At 41.3% G+C, this 21,253-nt stretch overlaps 2 protein-coding genes across 5 annotated transcripts in view; both read right to left on the bottom strand.

The window, feature by feature from the left end:
• The window catches only part of tamalin (trafficking regulator and scaffold protein tamalin), a 9,734-nt gene extending 1,738 nt beyond the window's left edge, over positions 1-7,996 (bottom strand). The window contains exons 1-6 of the mRNA XM_008319504.3: positions 7,636-7,996; positions 5,344-5,396; positions 4,421-4,475; positions 2,543-2,645; positions 946-1,039; positions 89-155 (exon numbers count right to left, since the gene is read on the bottom strand). Of these exons, the coding sequence (XP_008317726.1) occupies positions 89-155; positions 946-1,039; positions 2,543-2,645; positions 4,421-4,475; positions 5,344-5,396; positions 7,636-7,833 (570 nt within the window). The 5' untranslated portion in view covers positions 7,834-7,996. The remainder of the gene's footprint in view (positions 1-88; positions 156-945; positions 1,040-2,542; positions 2,646-4,420; positions 4,476-5,343; positions 5,397-7,635) is intronic.
• Positions 7,997-8,882: 886 nt separating this feature from the next.
• dgkaa (diacylglycerol kinase, alpha a) overlaps positions 8,883-21,253 on the bottom strand; it is a 24,015-nt gene continuing 11,644 nt past the window's right edge. The window contains exons 1-22 of one of the 4 annotated variants that reach the window (XM_025059329.1): positions 20,873-21,011; positions 19,448-19,577; positions 19,226-19,300; positions 19,086-19,135; positions 18,660-18,734; positions 18,227-18,343; positions 16,270-16,387; positions 16,009-16,097; positions 15,528-15,647; positions 15,225-15,323; positions 14,947-15,024; positions 14,278-14,351; positions 14,102-14,176; positions 13,198-13,283; positions 13,004-13,093; positions 12,741-12,901; positions 12,289-12,353; positions 11,825-11,915; positions 11,542-11,728; positions 10,777-10,894; positions 10,502-10,562; positions 8,883-9,792 (exon numbers count right to left, since the gene is read on the bottom strand). In XM_025059329.1, the coding sequence (XP_024915097.1) occupies positions 9,718-9,792; positions 10,502-10,562; positions 10,777-10,894; positions 11,542-11,728; positions 11,825-11,915; positions 12,289-12,353; positions 12,741-12,901; positions 13,004-13,093; positions 13,198-13,283; positions 14,102-14,176; positions 14,278-14,351; positions 14,947-15,024; positions 15,225-15,323; positions 15,528-15,647; positions 16,009-16,097; positions 16,270-16,387; positions 18,227-18,343; positions 18,660-18,710 (1,755 nt within the window). In that variant the 5' untranslated portion in view covers positions 18,711-18,734; positions 19,086-19,135; positions 19,226-19,300; positions 19,448-19,577; positions 20,873-21,011 and the 3' untranslated portion in view covers positions 8,883-9,717. Of the gene's footprint in view, positions 9,793-10,501; positions 10,563-10,776; positions 10,895-11,541; positions 11,729-11,824; positions 11,916-12,288; positions 12,354-12,740; positions 12,902-13,003; positions 13,094-13,197; positions 13,284-14,101; positions 14,177-14,277; positions 14,352-14,946; positions 15,025-15,224; positions 15,324-15,527; positions 15,648-16,008; positions 16,098-16,269; positions 16,388-17,698; positions 18,186-18,226; positions 18,344-18,659; positions 18,735-19,085; positions 19,136-19,225; positions 19,301-19,447; positions 19,578-20,872; positions 21,012-21,253 lie in introns of those variants that run through there. The other 3 variants (XM_025059326.1, XM_025059327.1, XM_025059328.1) reach the window with 3 other exon arrangements.

Below are 21,253 nucleotides of genomic sequence, written 5' to 3'. Positions count from 1 at the left end.
GGGAATAGAGTAATCACCACGTGTGTGTGTGTGTGTGTGTGTGTGAATATCTAGCGGAGCTAACTAGAAACTAAGAAACATTTCTTACCTTCAAATACTGCAGCCGAGCCTCCAGCTCCGCCTTCCTGATGGAGTCGCTGTAAACCGTCTCCAACCTTCAAGTGAAGAAGAAAGTTCGTCAGTGGAAGAGGAAGAAGTCGTGGTGACAGTAAAAACTCTGTTCATTAGACGTCGGTGGGTCGGAGGAGGAAACACTCGTCACTTTTCATCGAGTTCCTTTGAATCCGTTGGTTGACAATAATTAAGGAGGAGAGGAGACGACCGGGGGAGGACGGGGGAGAGGACGGGGGGGACGGGGGTGTTTATTGGCCTTGTTGTCACTGCTACAGTTTACACAAGACGAAGCTGTGAGGGTAATTTGATGATGTCAGACTGTAAATTCTGCGCCTGCTCCTCGGCTCTGATGTGGCTAACCACAGCCGTCTACTGCAGCAGCTATCAAAGCTAAAAGACGAGGGAGTGTTTTCATCTTCAACTAGTCACGGGGGGGGGGGGAATTCAGAGCTAACGTTAGCTACATCAGTCTCTGTATTCATTGATTCAGTCGATAAACAAGATAAACTTGAATTAAAATGTAAATATTGTTGTCGTTAAACTTTAAGATTTAATCAGAGAAACTTGTTTTTTTTTGTGAGTCTTTCTTCACTGGTGTTGACATGACAGGACTGTGAGAGTGAAACTTTCAACCGACCAATCAGAGATCTCGATGACTCTTCTCTTCTTCTCTGCTTTGACTGTCGTCAGACAAGGAGAACATTTGACTTCAGTCAATTTGAATATTCTTCCCAGCAGTCTTCACACACACACACACACACACATATACGTATATATCTGGTCAGTACTGCCGCTGTCCGTGTGTGTGTGTGTGTGTGTGTGTGTGTGTACCTGAGTGTGTTGCCACAGGCCCTGATGAGCTGAACGATGTCCTTGTGCCTAAACCCATCCACGGAGTTCTCGTTCACGCTTGCGATTGTGTCCCCTGAAACACAGTCACAGACACAGACACAGACACAGACACAGACACAGTCAGAGTCACAGTCACAGTCACAGACAGAGTCAGAGTCAGAGTCAGATCATGCCTGTGAACCAACAACCATCTGGTCAGGATGCTCTTTAATCAGTCACTGCAGCCTCCAAATAAAGATGAAGACACATGTGCGACACAAATGTGGAGCATGTGCAGTCGTGGCACCCAGCCCCCCCCACTGCCCCCCCACTCTCCTGGAACCACTATTATCACATGTTACAGCCGTTCAGTAGTCGAATACAAACGACTGATTAATCTGTCACATATTTGTTTATTTATTTATTTAACAAACAGTCAGATCTCTGATCAGAACTCCACGGTTTTTCCTTCAAAACACAAAATTATTTCTTATATATATTTATATTATTTACACCGACGGCTGCCTCTAAAACGTGTTCATCATCGCTGTTACTGTTGTTGCTGTTACTGTTACTCTCATATAGGTGAACCTGTGTTATTTACGGCCGCTGATGTTCGTGACAGCGGTCGCTCTTTGGTTTCGGCACGACGTCCGTGTTCCTCTTTCACAGACGCAACGCAGCTCACGATGAAGTCATTGTGTTCCCGACAAAGACAGTAACAATAGAGCGAGCGCGTGTGGAATGTGGGAAGTGAAACCGAGGTGACGGAGACGCAGTGGACAGAGGAAGTGCTGACGTGTGGCGGCAGAGCAGTTCTGCTTCTGACAGAGTGGCGCCAAGATGGAGGACACGTAAGAAACTGATGAAGTCACTCCAAATAAAATAAAATACAAATAAAAATTTCAACGAGCTCAGAAAACGACAGTTACTGTTTTCATCATTGATTTCACTCCAACAAATAATTAAAAAAAGTTTTGTTTTTAAAAAGAAAAAATACACACGTTTATAACACTTTTTTTTGTTTTTAGAAAGAAAAAATACACATGTTTATAACACATATATACACACATGTAGATATATGTGGATATATATTTTGTCAACACACAGATATATGTGGATATATATTTTGTCAATAAAATAAATTAACATTTTATAAACAAAGTTAATGTATTTATAAAATATGACGTTGCATTTTAGTCCACTGAAACAACTTCAATATTGAAAACCAACTGAATCCAAATCTAAATTAAAATATTTAATATATAAATAAGTTAAGATTAAAGTCAGCGTTTAAGTCCAAAGACTTAATAAAAAAAAGGGTCAAAATGAAGACTGAAACCTGGCAACCAAGTGTTGGTTCAACAAGCCTGTCACTAAGCTGTTTGTTGACTGGAAAATGAGTGGGCGAAGGATTATATTTGCACTTCCCCAAACAGCCACACGAGACTGATGCAGTTGACAACGAGTGTCAACTGCATCAGTCTCACACAAGTGAGTGGAGATAAACACCCGAAAACCAAAACATCCTCTTTCTGACACTTCAGTCTGTCAGGTTGGTCCAGACACACAAAAACAAACAAACCAACCAACGTACCGACTTTCAGGCCGGCCTGCTGGGCTGGACTGTCCCCGTGGACCTTACACACAAACGTGCACATCTCCACTGAGTTCTGGTCCTGGTGGTGGAGGCCGTAGGTCTGTGGGACACACACACACACACACACACACACACACACAGATGAAACCACATGTCAGAAGAACGGACCAACGTTTCAAACCACAGTTTTCAGACGGAGCAGGAATTTGGTGCAACACGTCGGTGACGTGGGTGACGTCTGCCAATGAACCCAGACGACCCGGCAGAGAGGAAGCTGCCAGAGACGGGGCAGGAAACCAGATGATATCAGGAGGATGGTGAAACCGTGCACCTTCGTGTCTTTGGTCGGATTCTGATTCTGATTCTCCAGCGGCCGTTACACGACAAACGCCAAACATCAGAGCGGAAATCGAACAAAACTTAGACGCTGTTTATACATTTATATAAAAATAAAACTATTTGATCAAAAAAGATCATGTGAACCAACAGGTGGTTTGGAAGTTTGAAAACTAGTGGTTCTCAAAGTGGGGCATGCCCCCTCACACAGGGTCCCCAGAGGTATTTGCCAGAAGGCAAATAAATGAATTTCAGAATTTTACTTAATTGTACCACTGAGTGATTGTAATACATGCAATATATACATCGAAATATATAAATATATGTATGTACATATACGTATATATTTATATATATATATGCTGTACAATTTTAGTTAACTTAGCGCCACTGTGGAGTAACTGCACTATACCCAGTATATACATATATAAATATATACATATATGTATGTACACATTTACATACTGTATAGTGTTAGTTAATTGTGCCACATTGGAATTTATTGCACTGTATCCAATATATACATATATAAATATATACATATATGTATGTACACATTTACATACTGTATAGTGTTAGTTAATTGTGCCACATTGGAATTTATTGCACTGTATCCAATATATACATATATAAATATATACATATATATTTGTACATGTGTACTGTATATTCACATGTCTACATATATACATACATATATGTATAAATACACACACACATATAAATATATATGTGTGATCACCATATCAGTGGTCCAGCGACCACAGTCTCTCAGTCTCACTTCCTGTCTTCACACTCCTCTCTGGCCGCCAACAGACCACTGAAGGCGTCTGAGTCTCAGCTCACAGACCAAACTCTGACCGTGTCATAACACAACGTGCAGGTCATCAGTCTTTCCATCAGCAGCGGTCGACTGTTCCCTAAAATATGACTTTGGATAAACTGGCCTGTTGGAAATTACCCATGATTCTCATCTGCCCGCTCCAACTCTTGTTTCTGCTTCTGCTTCTTCCCACTCTGCAGCCGGAAAGACACCGTACACACACAGACAGCGAAGCGTGTAAACCAGACGAGCAGCTCAGGAACGGAGGAGAATCCAAAACATCTCAGGCCGGCTGCTGTCGGCCTTCAGAGCGGCCCCTCGTGATCCCACTTCCTCCTGGCCTCAGGAAGGCACAGGAAGGGTGGGAGCCTCCAACAGAGGCACAAATAGAACAATCAATCTTTTTACACTTCTCAGATACAGTTCCTCAGAAACTCGACTCTGGTACCAAACCACGACCGAGGACGCCGTATCGCCGAGTATTTTTAGGAACGGGTCTCGTGTCAGAGACAGAGAGGAAGTGAGCTGTGACCAGACAGACCCCCCCCCCAAGTTCAAACGTGTGGTGAGGAAACCACATGGATGAGAACCTGTGCCCCCCCCCACCACCACACAGTGGGACTGACGTGTCACCCCTCAGCTCCACTGTGGTCGTGACGTTAAAGGTCGCCTTCAGAACCGCTGCGGTTCATCTCTGAACTCTGAACGTGTCTCACCTGGATCTCAAACCCGAACGTCTCCTCTTCGTTTTTTTCCAAGACCACCAGTTTCCTGGAAGATGTGAGAGATTATCTTGAGTCAAAAAGTCCAAAGACAGACGTCAACAGACGTCAACATTGACCAGTTAGTCAGACGTTAGTGCTGTGATGTACTGTGATGACTATATGCACGATGACAGTGTGTCTGTAGTCCCAGTGTGATCTTAGTCTGAGACTCTGTTCCATCTGAACATCAGTTCCTAACTCTGGAACAGAGGGATCTACATTTGGAATCACTAGAGAAGAAAGAAAAGAACAAGAACATGAACCAACACCAGGAATATTGGACTGGGAATTGGTGAGAAAACATCATTAACTGATGGAGGAGGAGATTGATACGAGATCAGGAGAGGAAATAGTTTTAGTTTTAGTGTTTTTGTTTCAACTTTATTCAAAACAGTTCCCATCATGCTTTGCTATAATGCTTTATACGTTTTCAAAAGGTAAATGGTGATCAGTGATGGTTTCAGTTGACTAAAATAAACTTTCAGTGATGGTTTCAGTTGACTAAAATAAGTAAAATCTTTCAGTGATGATTTCAGTGGACTAAAATATTTTTTTTAATTTCATTGACTTAAAACTAAACTGCAGTTAAAACTGACTGAACTGGGACCAAGACTGAATTAAAACTGAGTTCAAAGACTAATGTTGTCAGTCAAAATTATCACCCATGAATAAAAATTTAAAAAAAACTTCATCTGTGTGTGTGTTCTCAGAGTGACAAACTGGTCGAGGCACAGAAAGAAGGTTAACATTTTACGACCCACTCCCAGAAGGCCATACACCAAAGGTCAGAGGTTGACCTCCGACTTGTCCAACACAAAGGAGGGAGACAACGGGTGAGGGATGAACATCAGAGAGAGGAGTGAGAGGAGTTCTACCTGTGTGGTTCTGGTGACTGTGTCACGGGTTTCCACTTCTGTACGTCACCACCCTGAAGAGAGAGAGAGAGAGAGAGAGAGAGAGAGAGAGTGAAAACAAGCCATGAAGTGTGTCATCATCACCAAGGTAAACCCCAGGACACACCCACAGTACACATCAGTACTCATCAGTACACATCAGTACAGCAGTCAGTTGACTGTTGAAGCTGCACACGTGCAGAGCAGAACTGGAAATACACGTCCGTCTGATCTTTGTTTACTTCATCTGCACCGGGCGCCAAAGGTTGAAGATTAGATTTCCTGCTTCGGCTGCAGTTTCTTTTTATTCTGTTTCTATGATTAAATTAAAATGAAGTCAAGTTTTTTAAATAACACTGACCAATCATGAGAGGGGGCGCTGCACACACTGGGACACTGACCTTCACCCCCCCCCTCCCCATAAAAGAGTCAAAGAGAAAGTCTACTCTGTGAAGGGGAAAATAAATGTGTCACAATAACTGTTACTTTCTGTTCTAATACCAGTAGGGGGTGTTAACCACCCCCCCCCCCCCCCCGGCTCCAAAGCACAACTGCAACACAATAACAGCATTGAGTAAACCGACCCAAGGTCGTCGGCACCCTGCCCTACCTGACTGTGCAAATTAGACGACTATCAAACTCCCCCTTCACGTCCCCGCCCCTAAATCAGGTACAATGAATCCACTTCTGTCCCGCGCCGTTTTCAAGCGCTGCCCCCTGTGAAAGGCCGTCTTTGTGTCGCTGCCTCTTCTGGTAGTAAAATGTTGCTGTCTTTACAGCCCAACACTTACAGAATTGTCCGACGTCCATCTGAATGAGTGCATTTATTAGGATCTCCATCCCTCTGTGTGTGTACAATGTGCTGTTGTAGCCCCTCACTCCTGCTACGCAACATTTGGAGTGTGTGGGCCCGCGGGGGAACTGAGCCTGTCTTTACACTGCCCTGCCACACATGTCTCCTTTCAACACACTCGGACGTAACCCCCCCCCACACACACACACCACCTCCTCCCCCCCTTTCTTCCCTCCCTCCACACCACCCTCTACCCCCTGAAAAAGCTCCCAAGAAAGAGTTCTAGTCCCAGTTTGAATAGTTGGGATTAGAGTTGAAGAGGAATTGACAAAAAGTTACAAAACAGCGAGAATCAGACAAAAAAAAAAATCAGACAGGAACAGACCAAAACCAGAAAGAGACAAAATACAGAGAATAATACACCAAAATACAGACAAAAATACACCAAAAACAATCAGAAACAGACAGAAATATGACGACCAACGTTTAGCTTCGATGAAAACTTTGTCGTCTGTGTCACAGACTTTGACAACTTCCACCTCAAAGCTCTAATTAGAACAGGTTTTAAACGACTGCTGCTGTCGTCACACACGTCACACTGTTGCCGAGCTTTAATGGGTAATTTTACAGTGAACTGACACAAACGTTTTGGGCGAAATTAACAGGAGTTTAGCTAACAGCTAATTAGCTTAGGAAACCTGTTCATGACAGACGACAATTCTTGGGGGTTTAATGGAGTTCAACTGACTCGATGATCAACGTATGGAAAGAGTTTTGTTCCTTTTAACAACACTTTAATGTCATGAAAACCAAATTCTTTATTAATTATTATTTTTTTGTTAAATTTATGATTCAGTAACAATCCTGAAATGTTGTGTTTGTGTGTGTTCCTGGTAGCTATACTTGTGGGGACACAGATAGAGGACATACAATACCAATGTTCCAACATTTAGTTTGGAGTTAGGATTACAGTTAGGGTCAGATTAGAGTTGGGGCACGGATTAAGATTAAGACAATATTTGTAACACGGTAATAAATTATGTATGTTAAAACGCCCACAGAACAGAAAATAGGTGAGTGTTTGTATTTGTTTTCTTTTTCTTTTTGTATCGCTATTTGGAATAATATTATTTTTTTTTTTTTGTATCGCTATTTGGAATAATATTTCCCTCAATTGTTTGACTTCAAGACAGACACGGAATCTACAGTCGTTGGAGAGGAATGAATAAATAATATTTATAAAAAAATAATAAATTAATCAAATTGACAACAAGCAGGTTAAAGTGCTTTGTTTGTACTATAACAAACTACAAACAAAAAGATAAATGTCATCCTGGGAGGAGGAACGTTTGTTTGTCGTGGTCGACGGGATCAAACAAATGACGAACCAGGATGAAAAAGACCTTGTTATCGTTCCCAACAGGTACATTCGCGTCATAAAAATAAAATAAAAAAAAATTCAAACTTTTTGGTGTGTTTACCTTTTTGTAATTCCTGGGCAGCGTCCCTCCAGAGTACGCCAGGGTCCTGTAGTTGTACACATCGGAGGAGTTTCTGTGGAAGTCCTCACCCCGGCAGCTGTCGGACTTTGACGAAGGAAAATAAATGCCGTTGTCCTGAGATGCGGCTCCAGAGTCCGGGCCGCTGGAGTTGACTTTCTTCAGCCTCCTGAAAGTCATGGTGAGCTCATATGTGTGTGTGTGTGAGATGAGCAATGACTGGAGCTCTGGGAATATTGAACGGAGGCGGCTGGTGAAGTTAGCCCCGGGGGCAGTGTGTCAGGTCAGCGGGCTCGGAGACGCTGCTGACTGTGCTCTAAGAATCAGTCAGCGTGGTCGAGCTCAACTTCACTATTTCTCCTGATTGAAGTTGTGGGCGGGGCCTGCGATGCGCATCCTCCGTGGTGAGTTCAAATGCATCTCGGACAAGTCGGTGTGGCGTTAAAGCAGCCAACATGTACTGTATATCGTTTTAATATTTAAAATAGAGAATACAAAGACGTTTTCACGTTACGATACAACTTTTACATCTACTAATACTTCAAACTTTACTACAACTACTTCTGTACCTGCATATATTGTTATCGCTACTGCTAAAAACTACTTCCTCACTTATCTTTACGTTTGCGTTCCAACTACAGCGATTGATTACTACAACATTCAATGCGACTTCGACCAAGAACCAATAATATGCACGTATTTAATTTAACTTTGACAACTGAATCTTTAATTTAAAATATATAAAATATATATATTTCCCCAAAAAAGCATTAAATTCAAACAATTTAAAATCAAGTAAATATAAGCGGTTAAAAAGTTAATAAAAATACTGTATTAATACTTTTATCTGTCTATCTATCAGGTCTAAGAAACACGGAAGTATGAACATTTTCCAGGGTACTAAGAACCGTTACTGATGCAAATGATTAAATAAAAAAAACCTCACTCAACAACAGACGGTTGGCAGACCGTCTAGTTAAACCAAGTAAAAATATGGATTGATTTCAATTTATTTCTATTTTTATGCATTTAGCAAACACGTTTATCCATATCGACTTAATGGCAAATGACCTTTCACCTCAGCACATTTATTTCCAAGGAGCAAGACAATGAAATAAATAAAATATATTTATGTCACGTAGATTACACAAAAGTGAATGGCGCCACCTTGTGGTAGAAATAGGTAGATACCCAATGTGAGTAAAGGATTGAAAGACTAAAATAAATGCTTGAAGGTCAAACTGGTTTATTAAAATCTTTACATAGTGTGTCATTTCAGACACGTGACATTCGCAGCAGATACACTGAGATGATATGATCATTTGAAGAAGCCTGCGGTAATTAAATAAAGTACACAAGTATATGTTAAGACTATACACCGTTTACCACAACAGGTTTGTGCCAGTTAGCAATATTTCAAAGTTACTTTTCAAGTTACTTTCTGTGTTTAATAACATGTCATCACACACACACTCACACTCCCACTCACTCTTACATCCAGGCTGGTCCTCACAGACAGCAGTATAAGCACATGTAGGTACAAGAGGAACAGCCAGAGAGACCGTCGCTGCAGTGGGTCAACATGCGGCTCCCGTGGGCAAAGACCTGTCGTGTCACTGTCCCTGTGTCACATTCAAGTATCTTCTAAAATAACTGAAAATAAATAAATAAAATTCTTTTAAACTACCAAATAAAACAACATTTTTTAAACTTCTCAGCCTAAACCAGACCAAAAACAGACGGTAAGGCACGTGAAAAGCTGAAAACAAGCCGTCTTTTTTTTTTTTTTAAATCTATGATGTGTTCCTTACTTTAACTTTGATTTAAATTCCACCAGACAGAAGCAGCGTGTGTCTGGTATTAGAAATACATGCCAGTTATATTTGGTCAAATTCATTTCGCCACCATGCAGACACATCTTATCACACACGTGTGTGTGTGTGTGTGTTCACAGGGCCATACTTACTTTATAAGTTACAGGGATGCATAAATACGATTATTTTACATCATACACAATCAAATTTGATCTATTTACAATTGGACATAAACACAGAGCGGGTTGGTTTATTTGAAGAAGCCAGTGGATTTGGTCTGAGGAGCCATCAGCATGGAGGCCTGGTTCTTGTGTCTGATATGGATCTGAAAAAGACAGAAAAAACAAAACAATAAAATATTTAAAATTATAAAATTAACTTTATACTCTTGTACCAACATCAGCTAATATCTATAGTATTAACTTCAAATTTGGAAACCAAAAATGATGACACTGCATAATATTATGTTGAAATCATTTAGAACAGGGTCCCCCAACCTTACGTGTGAACATTGTTTTTTTTTTTTTACATTAGACACGGATTCATACATTTATTTTCTTATTAAAAATGTGCAAAAAAATATATTTAATATTTTTTAAATAATCAACTAGAAATATAAATACACACAGCCAGAGCCGGCTTTCGGCATAGGCCACTTAAATTATTGTAAATGGCGCCATCTGCTGGAGATGACGATGCTGTAACCCCTTAAAAAATAAATAAAAAGATTACACTGTAGACATAGGGGGCGCTGAATCACAATCTCGCCTAGGTTATGTTTGTAATAAATACTACCAATGAGTACGACAATACTTCAGTAAGTTTTATGTAGTAAGTGTAATATTGAAGTAAATAATATATAAATAACATAGGAATAAAAAGTATCTTAATTCTTACAGACTCTAATCTAATCATCTCAACAACATCAACTATCAATCAACTAACATCTACATGCTACAGGCTACATGCTAACTGAGTGTGTGTGTGTGTGTGTGAAGGTACTGAGTGTGTGTGAAGTTGTGGTTCTTGGTTACCGTGCAGGGAGGCTGCATCCACGGCTCTCCATCAATCTGCATTGGTAATGGCTTCTTTGTCCTGGAGGATCAACGACAAACAAAGAAAGAAAAACAAAGACTTTAACACAAGTCTTAAAGACAACGAGGGAGCGTCCAACACACACACACATTCACACATAAATACACTCACAAACATTCTGAGCTCATTGTCATGTAAATGTACAGATAACGGCCGGTCTTCAGCTGGTGATCACAGTCACAGGTCTGAGAACGTGCCCCGACGACTGCCTCACCTGATGGTGATCTCTGAGGTTTTGGCCAGCCTCACTGCACTCTTCAGGCCAGTGTAAATCTGACCCATCTCCATGGCGCCCTCCAGGCCGACCACTTCCAGTCGACGGTCGCTGAGATCTGACACGAAAAACATAATAATTAAACTTTTTTTTTTTTTTACAAATGTACACAATTTTTAAATGCATTTTAAGTTTTTTTTTTCACTTAATATTTTTATTTTTTTTGGTACTGAGTGGACATTACATTACAATATAATATATATTATTAATATATATATTTTAAATATATGTTATTATTTAATTAGAAAGTAAAAATATAAATCATCAATTTTCAGCCAAATTTGTTCTTTTTTTCTTTTAGAACCTGGTCATCAAAAAGAAAAAAGGTCAAAGTAACAAAGTACTGCTTGATACACGTGTGACATTTTTGTACGTTTCTGGCCTAATTATTTTGATCTGACCTGTTTTTTTTTTTAATTCTGCTAAAAGGCAAAGACAGGAAGAACAGAGAGAGAGAGAGAGAGTCATCGTTTTAATAATTAGAGCTAAAAAAGACCTCATTAATTTAATAAATGTGAGTGATTTGAATGAGTTAGACCAAAAGAACCCTGCAGTCTGAGTTTAAAGGAACATTTTTAACATTTAACATTTTTTAAAACTAAACAGCAGAAACATGATTTTTGTCCAATCACAGCACAGAACATATTTCTTCGTCTACGACGGACGTTCATGGTCATGTGATCATCCAGGTGGATGACATCATACCTTGTGAGGACACTTTCAGGATTTCTGGGTCGGTGATCACGTCCGGCTCCTCCTGGTTTCCCACTCCCTTGGCGTCCCCCTTTTTGGTCTCGCCCCATAAGTTGGAGCCGCCATGCATGCTGGGAATGTTAAGTATGGCCACCCCCTCCAGGGACAGGCTGCTGAGGTCCAGCGGTGTTCCACAGCACTAGAGACGGAACAGCAGAGTCAAGGCATCGGTCCACAGACTGGGCACCAAATCGGTTCCAACGCCTACGTTTTGGGCCCCGCCCCCCCCACTCACCTCGATCGTGAGACTTTCACTCAGCTTCTTGCAGGAAGCGGAGATGGTTTCTGAAGTGGCAAATTCAAAATACCACAGTTTGTTCTTCATCCTGTAGTGAAGAAAGTAAAAAGAGTTTGACTTTTCACTTTCACTTATTTTTCATAAATGGGCGGGGCCTGTCAGCGAACAGTCGCAGCTGCAAACACCTGCTGTCACCGAGGACAACGTGACGATGAGTCAGACAACGGACGAAGACCAAAGACCAGGGATCGGTTCTGAGCTTTTTCTTACGTACTGGTTTCCCCACAAAGGAACAAATTAAAACAAAAACTAAAAAATTAATTTGAGTTCCTGTGACCTTAAAGCAGCAGCTCAGTGCACCGCTATGAGGACCCAACCCTCACATTTGGAACCGCTGTTCTAAGCAAATTACAGTAGAGTTACATGAAAACCACACACACACACACAGTGTAAAGCTGTACCTGCTGTTGAACTTCTGTGGATGTTTCTCCCTCATGGTGTGGAACCGATGAGCGATGGAAGCGTCCTGTTGACACGATGACACATTTTCAAACCCAATATGTAGAACACATGTCAAACCGAAGGGCCGTGGACCAATTTTGGCCCGTCCCCTTATTTTCTGTGGCCCACCAAATCTTAACATGAATGTGTTTTTTTTTTAAATTGTGTAAGTAAAGAAATACAATTAACAACAGCAGCTGCAATAATAAACATTAACCATCAGTGCAAAAGTGGAATATAACAGATATATAATACTGTGTATATACTAATATATATATATATAAGCTAAAGGCAGTATAATAGTAGTACTATTGTTATATAAATATATAGAGTAGTATAACCCTGAACAGAGAACTGCAGTACTGTGTGTATCAGCACTTCCTCTTCTCTAACATAGTTCTGTGAAACTCACCACTCCAATAGAGAAGTAGTTGTTGATGATTTCGTAGGGCACCGGGTCGCCCTGCCCCTGGTTCTCGTCCGTGATGACCTGCACACTCCAGCGGTCCATCAGCACCTGACAACTGCCCTCGATGTCCCTGAGAATACGGGTTAAATCCTCGCCGTCGTACCCTGGTGGTGAGAAATAAAAACAACACGAAGTGTACACATGGAAACTACCAAAAACACCGGTACTCCTACACGTACTGTATGAAGTACACTTCTACGTCCTACCTCCTCCCCATCGCAAACAGCGTGCGAGGTCATTTCCTGTGCCCAGAGGAAGTACAGCCACAGGCGGCCGTACCAGCAGGTTGGCTTTGTCTGTTTGTTTTTTTTCAGGAACAGAGATGAAAAATAAAATACGTCAGGAATGTTGACTCAGGGAGTTCACGTTGGTTTTTCCTGACCCAGAATGTTTATGTGACCTATTGCATCGAGGATCCAGCCGACGGTGCCGTCTCCTCCACACACCAGGATCCTGTAATCCTGCAGGTCCCTGAAGAAACTCAGTCTGACGGAGAGAGGAGGATAAAAAAAAATAAACACCTGATGTTAGCATGAAATATTACTGATAAAGCCGTGAGAAATAAGAAACATTTAAAAAAGAAAATATTTAAGAAAATATCAATACACTGAAATATTGCAATATCTCCACTCCTGATCTCGTATCAATCTCCTCCTCCATCAGTTAGTGATTTTTTATCACCAATTCCCAGACCAATATTCCTGGTGTTGGTTCATTTTCTTTTTCTTCAATATATCCTCAATATATCGCACGTATCGTATCACCAGATTCTCGCCTATACACAGCCCTAAAACAAAATCCCTTCAGTTCATCATTTAGTTCATTCAGGGATTATAATCTACAGTGTGGGATCACAGGTTATAATCCAGGTTCACACAGCAACAAAAACTAGTTAAAGTGTCTGCAGCGTTTTTTTTCTCTCTCTCGTGATTCCAAATTTTCATTGGTCTTTGTGAACAATCCAGTCCTTGTTGGACAGATGTCTGTGGGCAGCGCCCACACACACACACACACACACACACTCACACACACACACACACACAGATATGGTGAAAAGGACAAGAGTGTGTACGCCTTATCACATGTATGAAATACTACAGAGAAACCAGACGTCCCTGTTGTGCTGCGTCTTCTCCTCCGTCGGCGTCAGACATTTAAACTGTTCGGCTAAGGTTCAAAGAAGTCACATGACACATTAAAGCGTGGTCATTGGCTCCTAACGGTCGTCCGGCCCACGTACTGGTGAAATACTGGTGAATCAGTCAAAGAGTTTGTGTTGACGTCAGTCTGTTGTGGTCACTCACCCTGGTCCTGGTCCACCGTTGGACAGATTGTAGACCTGACGTGGATTCAGCAGATACTGGAACTTCCTCAGGACTCTGGAAGACATGAGACCGGACTGAAGCGCGTCGAACGGCGGCGTCCGACCGACGGCGTCCGACCGACCGACGCCTCCACGTGAACGTTTCTCTGGACTCACCTTTCTCCCTGCTTGCCCCCACTTTTGGGATTAACAAACACTAGCAGCGGGTGTGTGTTTGGCACAGGGATTATCTGTTGAAGGACACGTTCAAAATGATTATTTGACGTTCCCAGATTAGATGAATTGGGACGACGGGATTAATCAAGATTAGTCATTAATTAACAAAACATCAACATCTTTGATATAAACACAAATCACAGTTAAAAAATATGTAATTGTTTAAACCGCCAGCAGGGGGGGCTGTACTGCAACAATTTGGTGATATTTTAGGTTAATTAGACTTTTTTTCACTATATTTTAATTAAGGCTGTCAAAATCAATGCATTAATTAATTATTTAATTATATTGATGTAATGTGGTGTAATGGTAGGACTCCTGCCTTCCACTAGAGGGCTCTGAGTTTGATACTAACTAGTCTCTAAATTCATTGGTCGTGAAGGGCACATACAGACTAACTCTATGGCGACACCTAGTGAAGACCTTAAATAATTCCTTGACTCTTTAAGATCTAAAATCTAAATGTTACATTTTTAATATGTGAATTTTCATAAAACATTGTTTTAATTAAATTAAAAAAGTTCACTGATTTATCTAGTAAAAAGTTTTTATACTTCATAAACTTTTGCTTCTTCCAGGTTCAAACTGGACCCATGATGTAGCATGTACCTGAAGCACTTGTCCATCGGGGGTGGTATTGAGCTCGCTATCCTCCGGGGACCCTGCAGAGCCATTGTTTGGTCTCTCCTTGCAGAGGAAAACAAGACAGAGAGTAAACACACTAGTGTATTTTTTTTTTGATGAATAACAAACTCATCAGAGCGGCCTAGAGGCCAAACACTGTTTGTACACAACAAGAAACAGCAGGAAACTGATGTCTGCGTTGGTGGGACACATCGTTTGTAGAGCGCATGTGTCCCAGTTCTGCCCCAGGCTCAATTCTGTACCTTTATTACAGGATATACGGCCCACGGGGGCAGGATATGGTCTCTGAGCGGCCCACAACTGCACTCCTTCGGCTCTTGGCCCGCACACGCGTCGTGACGCTGCAGAACATAAACAACGCCAGGTTACATAAAGAGGAGATTGATGTACGGTACCTATATAAACATGGTGTTTGATTCCAGCTGGGTTGCGTGGTAGCAGGAGAATCCAGGAATGACTGACAGCCGCAGACCCGTCCTCACTGCTTACATAAATCTTAGCTCTAATTATATAACAATGTCTCACGGATCAGGGTACACGCTCACCATGGTGTGGCACCACACGCAGTGTTTGCCCGTTATACCCTGGAAGCTCTTGATCTTCTTCTGGCATTTATCGCACTTCCTGGTCTCACAGTTCCCACTCACCCAGTCATGAGCTGCGACCTGTTGAAATGTGGGACAAATATGGTTACATCATCAGCTGATCACAGCAAAAAAAAAAAAAAAAAAAAAAAAAAAAAAAAAGCAGGGCTGCTTTAGACCAGTGGTTCCCAACATGAGGGGCTGGCCCCCCGTCAGAGCTCGCTGAGCTCCTGTGAGGGGTCAGACACAGCAAAGAAAACCTTGTGGATTAATTTGACTAATGTATTTATAAATGTATTTTCCGTGTGCATTGAGAATAGCAGAAAATACAGTGTTTTAAAAAAAGTACAGAGCGGGTTTTTTTAGACAGAAGATGTGACGAGAATCGTCCCATTCAGAAAAAGTTTGGGAACCACTGTTTTAGACCCCGACGCTGGTTTACCCCTGCTTCTTTCTTCGACTTCACATAAGTTCTGGTGCAGGGAGCAGGGTTCTTGTTAGCACAGCGTCCGTGGACGGTGTATTTGCAGCCTGAAACACAAAACACAAAGTATTTATTTTATAATATTTCTTAACTGATTTTATATATACATATATACATATATATTTTACAGTTTTTTAGAGTTATTATTTTTTCTACAACAAATTTCTCATGAGAAAGGTCAACAAAGTGTCGCCCCCTCTGGTCAGTCGTGGTACTCACAGGTGCAGCACAGGCCCTGCTTCCTCAGACCCAGCAGCATGCTCTGACACACGTTGCAGTACACGGGCTTGTTGAAATGTTTCATCCTCCACAGGTGCTGCCCGTCTTTCTGAGTCATCTGTTGTCAGACAAATTCACAGAAACACAACGTCACAAAAAAAAAACAAAAAACAGAAACTTCCACTTATTTCCAATTCAAATCAGCTTGGTTTTTATGTAATCTAAAAACAGAGCGTGTTTTTGCGGTTCGGATGAACCATCAACTGTGAGATAAATCATTTCACACACAGCCCCTCCTGCCCCCACTCCCACTGATGACTAACACAGGCCTCTGTACGTGTGTGTGTGTACAACGTAGTACATCTTTATACATCACAGGTTTTTAAATGAATTCAGAGGAGTTAGTGGAACATCACGATCAGCTCCTGCGTTTCCCCCGGACTCGATGATTCAGGCAACTGTGCTCAGGCTGAGTTCATGAAGCCGGGCTTCAAATGTCCACCGGTGCCCAAAATAGGCCGAGGGGAAGTCCCTGGCATTGTTGTGGCGTCTAAACCCAGTGACAGAGTCCAGCTGGTGGTTTTAGATCCTCAGCCTCGACAGTCGGGGGGCATTTACATTCTTGGCAGTGCAATAAGTAATCGTTAAAACACCAAAAATCACCCCGTGATTCAATCAACTATTTTTATGAGTAAACACAATACTGAAATGATTAAAGATTTTCCTCAAATACGAGAGTAAAAAAAAAAAAAAGACGGGTAGTGTCAATTTTAAAATGAGTCTGTTAAGAACTAAACCACACAGTCTTTCCCAGCAGCGTTGACCAGTTTTATCGACATATCATTGTCTGGTTTTACCTTTTTTTGTTTTGTTTGTTTTTTTTTCAACAACCACAAATGTATTGTTTGGACAAATGTCACATTTAAACTAAACTTGTGGAGTGGAAACCTGGTAAAGTAGTAGGTTTTAAAACTGGACTTTATTCCTTAGACCGGTTGTGACCTGGTGTCAAAGGTCACCATTCAGAATTCTACAGAGAAGGAATTCTCCAATAAAAACACCACAGAAGATGTTAATTTTGACTTGGTCTTAGTCAATTTGGTAAATTTTAACTTATTATTAATATTAAAACGTTTTAAAGTTAGTTAACTTTCAGTTGACGTATTAACAAAAATATGTATCGACTAAAATGCATTATGTAATAATTCCTGTTCCTAAAATTGACCAAAAAAATTAACCAAACGTCAGCTTTAATGGCCTTTTATAAATAAAACTGTTTTTCGATATATATTAAATTTATTATTATTGTTATCTTACAACGAATTACACAACATTATATTCTTAATTTAAGGATCCGTAAACATACGTGATAAACTTCACTCCATAGTTCCAGATTCGTTCATATATCGCTTCGGTTTGTTATACCTACGTTTGAACGTCACGATGTCGCGTCTGCGCTTTAAATTCGTCATGTTTTTTTCCGCACACAATCTTTTCACACAGTTTCTTGACGGTAAAAGAAGAAAAGTTCCATAAATCAGCCCTACCAGACATGTTTGAGTCGAATCGACTAGAATGTTCCCGCTTCATGCTAGCTTCTACTAACGGTCACACACATCCGCTATGATTGGACATCCGTCTACATGTCCCGCCTTCTACACAACAAAACAGCTCTGATTGGCTTACGTCCAGATTTGACCCTGAGGAAGTCGTCGCTAATTGAACGTCATCCCCGGCCAGTTTTCTTTTTTTGTGTGTCGTTTTTATTGGTTTAACAAATGCATTTCCGTAGTTACTGTTTAGTTCCGTTTACTTTGAGTCCACAAAATCAACACATTTGTCATTATTATTATTATAAAATATTATTTGTAGCACTTCTGAGTCTCCTGGTACGCCCTAGGTGGCGCCAGCAGCAGTTTAATAATGAAGATAAATAACCGCACAGCTTCATAATTACCTTCAGACCCAGGAGGACCAATAAGGGAACGTTGTTCATGCCTCCGTCCACCCACTCGTCCACCGTCACTGTGCCGCTGCTGTCAGCATCGATTGCGGTCATCATGTCCTTCAGCACCTGATGAAAGTGTAATTACTCATTTTAATATATATATATATTTAAAACTCATCATTTATTTATGTCATTTTTATCCCTCATAAAAGTGTGTTCTCCGACTGCAGCTTCCACAGCTGTTTGTTTTCACACACATTAAATGGCTGTGGTCACAGTGAAGCCTTTTCATTTTATTGACCCTGGCAGATGAGTAACAGGTGGTGTCGTACTCAGAATGTGATAAAGAGAAATCTCATGCAAACAAAATGTGCCTCATCTGCACGGTGTCACAGCTGACAGTACGGAGTGCAGTAAAAAAAAAAAACACTGAGGAACCGACCGGCCTCAACTCAGACACGTCCCAGCCCAGGTACTCTGCGGCGTGCATCATCTGGGCGATGATCCGATCCACCTCCTGCATAAAAGAAGAAGAAAAATATATATATATATATTACAGTGGACTTTTTCTTCTTCTTTGGTTGTTTCCTTCAGCTGATCATCTGCCTCCACCTCACCCTGACGTCACACCAATCATGTCCACGCCCTCTTTTGTGACATCCACAAATCTTTTTCCAAACTGCTCCACCTTAACTGCCCCTGTGACCTGCTCACTTCTGAACAGCCTCTTCATCTGCTCAGCCATTGGTCTGTCATTCAGAGCTCCTGTCTCTGAAGTCAAACGTCATAGCAGGTCTCACTACCCCCCGCCCCATGTCGCTCGTCTCCACCTGTTAAATAAACCCACTGAAGTTCGTTCAACACTCACGGAGCTGTCGAGGACTCCGTTGCCGTCTCGGTCGTAGAGCTTGAACGCGACTGAAGAGGAGAGAGAAATGACAGTGGAAAATTCTGGAGCAGGTTTTCATTGACTTCATCAAAAAACACACACAAAAAAAACCAACTCACACTCCAGTTTGTCCCTGGGCTGCCCGTCCTCCAGCAGAGAGAAGTAACAGGAGACGTCCTTCAGAAAAACCTCCTCTGAAGGAGACACACACACACACACACACACACACACACTGACTCAGTGATAGATGGGCCGATGCCAAACAACCAGGCGCTGGTGTAAATTGATGAGTGTGTGTGTGTGTGTGGGTCAGTGCTGCGTGTCTGTGCGTCGGTTCTTACTGGCTTTGTCTCCCTGACCGGGTTCTGAGTTCTGGAAGGAACGAAACAGACGCTGGCAGAGCTCCACCGGGAAATCCTCCACCTCCAGATAGGTCTTCAGGAACAGACGGAAGCCTTCTTCATTGATGCACTGGTCGGGGAAGGGAACAACACGTGGGACAGATGTCAGGAGGAAAGACTGTACAGTGGGGGAGGGGGGGTGAGGAGATGGAGGGGGCGATCTCTGGGGTAACTGAAGACTGGGTTGGATTACAATTAGGAAATGACCATAGAAGGAAGATGAAACGTTTACGCCAAAATCTATAAATCAATACAAAAATGTAATGTTTATTTCAAACCCAATAATAAAATTGAAACATTAACATTTATTATATATATGATATGTTATTATTAATTTATTTAAAGAAACTTTGGTTTTTTCTTCTTCTTCTTCTAAGATTTTCAGTTTCTAAATTAATTTGCTGATTGTTTCTTGATTTTGTAATTGTGTGTTTTACAGTTTTTTAACACCTACTGTTGATAAAGTGTTAAAAAATCAAAAATCTTCTTCTTCTCACACTAACTTTAATTTCAACATCAACTAAATCATCCAAACAAACAAATATACATTTATATATTAAAAAATCATATTTAAAAAAATGTTGAAAACTGCAGTATTTTTTATGTAGTATTTACCAATAATAAAATACCACACTCTCTGTTTTGGAACAGCGTTTCTCACATGACAGATCACAGTGAGAGACGAAGCCATTAGCGCTGACATAATTCCATTTCTATGGTTGATACCCTGCAGAGCTGTCCCATTAATAAATAATGTTCTGGAAAAACAGGAAGAAGAAGAAGAAGAAGGAGAAGAAGAAGAAGAAGAAGAAGAAGAAGAGGAAGATGAAGAAGAAGAAGAAGAAGAAGAAGAAGAAGAAGAAGGAGAAGAAGAAGAAAACTAAATCTCCAACATCTCATCTTCCACAGTAAAAACATTTCCTTCCGTCGACGTTCAGCCCTTGTTTAAAGATTCTTTCCCCCGATTATAAAATTAGATTCCACACAGCCAAATTATCCTTCTGAAATTACTGTAACTGCTTCCTGCAGGAATTAACCACCCGTGACCCACACTGACGTTCAGGTCTGAATAAATCTTCCCACAATGCACTGCAGCTGCCGATCTGCAGAGAGTCGTTGACATCAACGTGACTCATGAGGCTCAGTCTGACGAATAGATGCCAAAATAATTTACAACCAAACAAGACCGAACAATACATGGACTGAACTAGACTGGACTGGACTGGACTGAACTGGACTGGACTGGACTATACTGGACTGGACCGGACTGGACTGGACCGGACCAGACCGGACTGGACTGGACTGGACTATACTGGACTGAACTGGACTGGACTGGACTGGGCCGTGACCCTCCGTCCCACTCACCTCTCCGTGTCTGTGCCGCGCCAAATTGCCATCAGCATCAAACTCCCGCAGCACGTCCTTCACCCTCAAGGTGCAGTCTGGGAGCAGGGACAGAAAGGTCACACAGGAGGTCACACAGGAGGTCACACTATATCGCACAATCCTGTTCTAAAATCCTGTTCTACATGCTACCTTTAGTTAGCATCAAAATGGGTCATAAATTATGAAGAAAACAAATAAAAAACAGTTTTGATTTTATGGCCTGGAGATTGAACCAAAAATGAAGCTGAACAAAAAATAACAAAAAATTATTCATTATAAACGTGAATCACAATTAATTGTGATTATTTGAAAACATTATCAATCAACATTATTGACAAATAATTATAATCGCAATTAATC

Source organism: Cynoglossus semilaevis, chromosome 10, assembly GCF_000523025.1.
Source record: "Cynoglossus semilaevis isolate Cse_v1.0 chromosome 10, Cse_v1.0, whole genome shotgun sequence".
Taxonomy (NCBI): domain Eukaryota; kingdom Metazoa; phylum Chordata; class Actinopteri; order Pleuronectiformes; family Cynoglossidae; genus Cynoglossus; species Cynoglossus semilaevis.
Note: the sequence above shows the minus strand (reverse complement) of the source record. Positions and strands in the feature narration are given on the sequence as shown.